A 5,000-nucleotide genomic window follows, 5' to 3' on the forward strand; every position below is an offset into this window, starting at 1 on the left:
GTTTAGGGCAGTTCAGAGATATTGAAATCAAGTGAAACACTGAAACACTGAAACACAACTGTGAACATTTCAAACCTGCAAACTGCGACACTTTAAATGAATGTGCAATAACGCTATGTGCAATATGACAACCCTCGGGTACATAAGGTTCAGAGATAGGAAATGTTAGAATATTTATAGCATAGCATAGAGTACAGCACAGTGTTTTATTTGTATATCATAGTATAGTGGATAGTGTACATAGCCTTTATTTATGTAAACCAGCTCTTTTCCCTTCTTTTTTTTTTTTTTTTTTTTTTTTCCTAGCACCAGGAGAGCCCCCCCTCCCAAATTTCGTTGTTTGGTATCTGTACTATATCAATGACAATAAAGACCATTCATTCATTCATTCATTCATTCATTCATTCATTCATTCATTCATTCATTCATTCATTCATTCATTCATTCATATTGAGCGTCAAAGTTTTTACATTCCATTGTGTTTTGTGAGATGGAACCTTTGTATTTGATGAATTACTAACTAAAACATTTCAACATTTTTAAAATAACACCACACGGGCATTAATAAACACCTAATGGATCAGATTATGTAAAAAACTCAATTTTGACAAAAATGGAGATAGAACGACCTCTCTATGGTTTAGTGTCTGCGCGTTTGAGCCAATGAGCCGGTAGCAGGAGGAGTTCCGAACGGGGGAACCCTGTGCGGAGAGGGGATGACAGGAGTCTGAGGTACGGAGAGTATCTAGGAGGAGAGTGACTCCGGTCAGAGTTTGATACGGGACCCGGGATTTGTGGGACCCCCAGGACCCTTCCACAGACGCGCGGAGATGCCACCCTCGCCAAGGAAATCGATAAAGAGGAGATCTCTATTCTCCTTGACCTCCTCCTCTCCGCCGTGCGCCTCGTAAGTAAAACTGGACTAATATAAGAATATATATTTAAGAAGTCGGTTGTTTTGTGTTGAGTTGCACTCCGTGAGCTTAGAATTATAAGGTTCTAGAATCTCCGTTTAGAATGATGAGGTTCTATCTCCGTTTAGAATGATAAGGTTCTATCTCCGTTTAGAATGATAAGGTTCTATCTCCGTTTAGGGCAGTTCAGAGATATTGAGCGTCAAAGTTTTGACATTCCATTATGTTTTGTGAGATGGAACCTTTGTATTTTATGAATTACTAACTCAAAAATGTCAACATTTTAAAAATAACACCACACAGGCATTCATAAACACCTAATGGATTCAGATTATGTAAAAAACTCAATTTTGACAAAAATGGAGATAGAACCTTATAATTCTAACGTCACGACTCCTTATTGACAGTTTCATACTAATTGGAAAGCAGTTGCTGATGCTGTGGTAGGCACAATGGATGCTGTCCCCTAATAGACGATCATTATAGGCTTTACATTCCGTTAGTCATACGCGCGGCATTGCGTTACGCGCTTAACCAAATCTAACAGTGAAGTGCCATAATGACATGCTGTTTGTTTAGTTTGGGAAATGGAGCTACTTGCTTAGAGATGCACATCGTTTTGGAATTATACAAAGAAAGCAGTTGCAAATTCTTTCCCTCGTGACGTTAGAATTATAAGGTTCTATCTCCATTTTTGTCAAAATTGAGTTTTTTACATAATCTGATCCATTAGGTGTTTATTAATGCCTGTGTGGTGTTATTTTTAAAATGTTGACATTTTTGAGTTAGTAATTCATAAAATACAAAGGTTCCATCTCACAGAACATAATGGAATGTAAACACTTTGACGCTCAATATCTCTGAACTGCCCTAAACGGAGATAGAACCTTATCATTCTAAACGGAGATAGAACCTTATCATTCTAAACGGAGATAGAACCTTATCATCCTAAACTCACGAAATCATGGCATCAATACTCATCTGCAGGTACTCAAGCAAAGATCAGCTTCAGTAGGCTATAATATGAGGCTTTTTTATTTTCACTAATGGAACGAAATGAAGATAACCCCACCAGAAAGGAGAGATATGCAATTAGTTATTGTACGTGTATGGTTTTCAATACTGTCAATTTACCTGTTATTGAACTGGAATAATGACACTGAGGAAAATATATAAACATGTACGTGGTTTAAAAACAACAACATTGTTTTAGAGAATCAACAACAACTCCAAACCACTTTCAACGTGTAGGCTAGTAATATACATTGCTGGCTAGAAGTAAAATACACAATTGAAAAAAAGTAATGAGTAATTAGATTCAACGTTATTGTCATCGCAGAGTACAAGAACAACCAAATGCAGGTTAGCATCCAACCAAAAGTGCAAATAATGATATAAGAAGATGATATAAATAAAACAAGAATGATAGTGATAGGTAACTATGCAATATATAGTATGTGCAGAAGTACTGTTGTAAACAACAGTTTAGTTTAGAGGTATACAGTTACAGTTAGATAACTTGTACAGTGTGGTAGTTTATGTACAGTATCTAATGTGCAGAAGTATACAAGAAGCTATATCAAGAGACATGTGCAATGTGCAATATACAATATGTGCAAAAGGTAGTATTGCAAACATCAGTAGTGCAAAGGTTATAGAGTGATCACATTAACCAGGGATGAGCAGCGATTAAATTATTGTTATTGTGATTGTCATCGCCATAGTATCACAGGGTGGGTCGGGGGGGGATACTGAGAGTCATAGTCAAGTGTGTGTGTGTGGGGGGGGTGGGGGGGGGAATAGTTCAGCAGGGTGTGTGGAGGGGGGGACTGTTTATCAGAGTGACAGCTCTGTGAAAGGGACCTGAGGATCCGGTACTTTCTGAGTCTCTTACATGGTCGAGGATCAAACAGACAGTCCGTGGTTACGCTGGGCGGTTCTCACCACCCATTGCCGGGCCTTCCGGTCTGACACATTGCAGTTGCCATACCACACTATGATGCAGTTGGTGAGGATGCTCTCAATGGTGCAGCGGTAGAAGTTGGTCAGGATCCTGGGAGACAGTTGGGCTTTCTTCAATCTCCTCAGGAAGTGTAGGCGCTGCTGTGCCTTTTTGACCAAAGGAAGAGGTATTTTTCTGAAGTCCACAATGATCTCCTTGGTCTTACTGGTGTTGAGGACCAGGTTGTTGTCAGCGCACCACGTCCACCAGATGTTGGACCTCCTTCCTGTAGGTCGTCTCGTTGTTGTTACTTATCAGGCCTATCACGTGGTGTTGCTTGTGAACTTGATGATGGAGTTCGATCCGTGCATCGGTACGCAATCGTGGGTGAAGAGGGATTAGAGGAGGGGGCTCTGCACGCAGCCTTGAGGCACACTGGTGTTCAGGGTCAGAGTGGAGCAGAGAGGAGCTGTTGTCCAACTTGACGAGCTGGGGTCTGTTGGTTTAGGAAGTCTAGGATCCAGCTGCAGAGAGAGGTACTGAAACCAAGGTCTGAGTTTGGTGACCAGCTTGGAGGGGATGATGGTGTTGAAAGAAAGCTGAGCTGAAATCAACGAACAGCATCCTAACGTAGATGTTGCTTGTGTCAAGGCGGGTCGGGGGGTGGAGTGAGCACTGAGGAGATGACGTCCTCCGTTGACCTGTTCTTGCGGTAGGTGTACTGCTGAGGGTCTAGTCCAGGGGAAAGCTGGGCTTTTTACGCGGACCAGGAGTGACTTCTTCTCGAAGACCTTCGTGCCGGACCATTAGCGCCACAGGGCGGACGTCCTTCAGACTCGCTGCAGCAAAGTTCTTTGGCACCGGCACGATGGTTGTTGCCTTGAAGCACTTGGGGACTAGGGGTGGGCATCGACGATCGATAATTGATCGATAAGGATCTTGGTCGATCACAAAATAAAACATTTGGTCGATCACAACAAAAAAAAAAAAAAAAAATTTTTTTGTGGTCGACCAAATGTTTTATTTTGTGATCGACCAAGATCCTTATCGATCAATTATCGATCAATTATCGATCGTCGATGCCCACCCCTATTGGGGACCACTCCCTCGGGCCAGTGACAGGGTTGTAAATGTCAGTGTAGACCGGGGTCAGTGGTCTAGCGCCTGTCCTGATCCCCCAGCCAGGAATGCCGTCAGGGCCCGCAGCTATAGACTAAAGCAGTGGTTCTCAAACCTCTCCTCGGGGACCACCAGCCATTCCACATATTTGATCTGTTCCACCACCAGCACACCTGATTCAACTAATAAAGTGCAAAGCAATTATGGTTTGTACTTGATTAGTTGAATCAGGTGTGCTGCTGGTGGTGGAACAGATCAAATAATGTGGAATGGCTGGTGGTCCTTGAGGAGAGGTTTGAGAACCACTGGACTAAAGGAGTAGGTCTGGTGAGAAATGTGTGAGGTGGGTGAATAATCATTAGCCTCAATTTTTTCCCCATATGATGTGATAGACATTTTAAAACCCCTATGTTTAAAAAACCCTGAAACACACGCTTGAGTATGTATGTACACTCACTGAACACTTTATTAGAAACACTATAGTGTTTCTATAGTGGGTAGGGCCTCCCTTTGCTCTGCAGATTTCTTCTGCAGATTTTTCAGGTGCTCTTTCAAGCTGTGAAGCTTTCAAGCTACCTCTGTCTGTTCTACCACATCCCAAAGGTATTAAACAGGCTCCAGAAGTATGCCAAGAAAACATTCCCCGCACCATTACACCACGCTCCACCAGCTTGGACTATTGACAGGTGTAGAGGTGTTCCTACTAGTGTATTGTTGAATGTGTATGCCTTTTTAGCTGACGCTTTTATCCAAAGTGACTTACCGGTACATTGCAGTGAGTGCATAAATGTTTTCAGTACATATGGTCCCCGTGGGAAGTATGTATCTGCAACCGTCATCTCCATGCTGCCTCACAGTAACAAACTGTACAAACCTGGCTGGCCTTATTGTCCACAAGGACACAGAATCTACCACCACTGATGGTGTCATTTCCCATGTATGCCTACTGTCACCAATAAAGTAGTTGGCACTTATTGTAATCTAATACAGATACAGTACTGTACTCCTTAGCAAAGACTTACAGT

The 5,000-nt window shown here is 42.2% G+C and overlaps 1 protein-coding gene across 1 annotated transcript in view; it reads left to right on the forward strand.

Annotated features, from left to right (window-relative positions):
• Positions 1–3,539: 3,539 nt before the first annotated feature.
• Positions 3,540–5,000, forward strand: part of gal3st2 (galactose-3-O-sulfotransferase 2) — a gene marked incomplete at both ends in the record, with an annotated part of 10,262 nt that continues 8,801 nt past the window's right edge. The window contains one exon of the mRNA XM_080549039.1: positions 3,540–3,568. Coding sequence (XP_080405165.1) covers positions 3,540–3,568 — 29 coding nt within the window. The remainder of the gene's footprint in view (positions 3,569–5,000) is intronic.

Source organism: Nansenia antarctica, assembly GCF_963989245.1.
Source record: "Nansenia antarctica genome assembly, chromosome: 19".
In the NCBI taxonomy this organism is placed as follows: Eukaryota; Metazoa; Chordata; class Actinopteri; order Argentiniformes; family Microstomatidae; genus Nansenia; species Nansenia antarctica.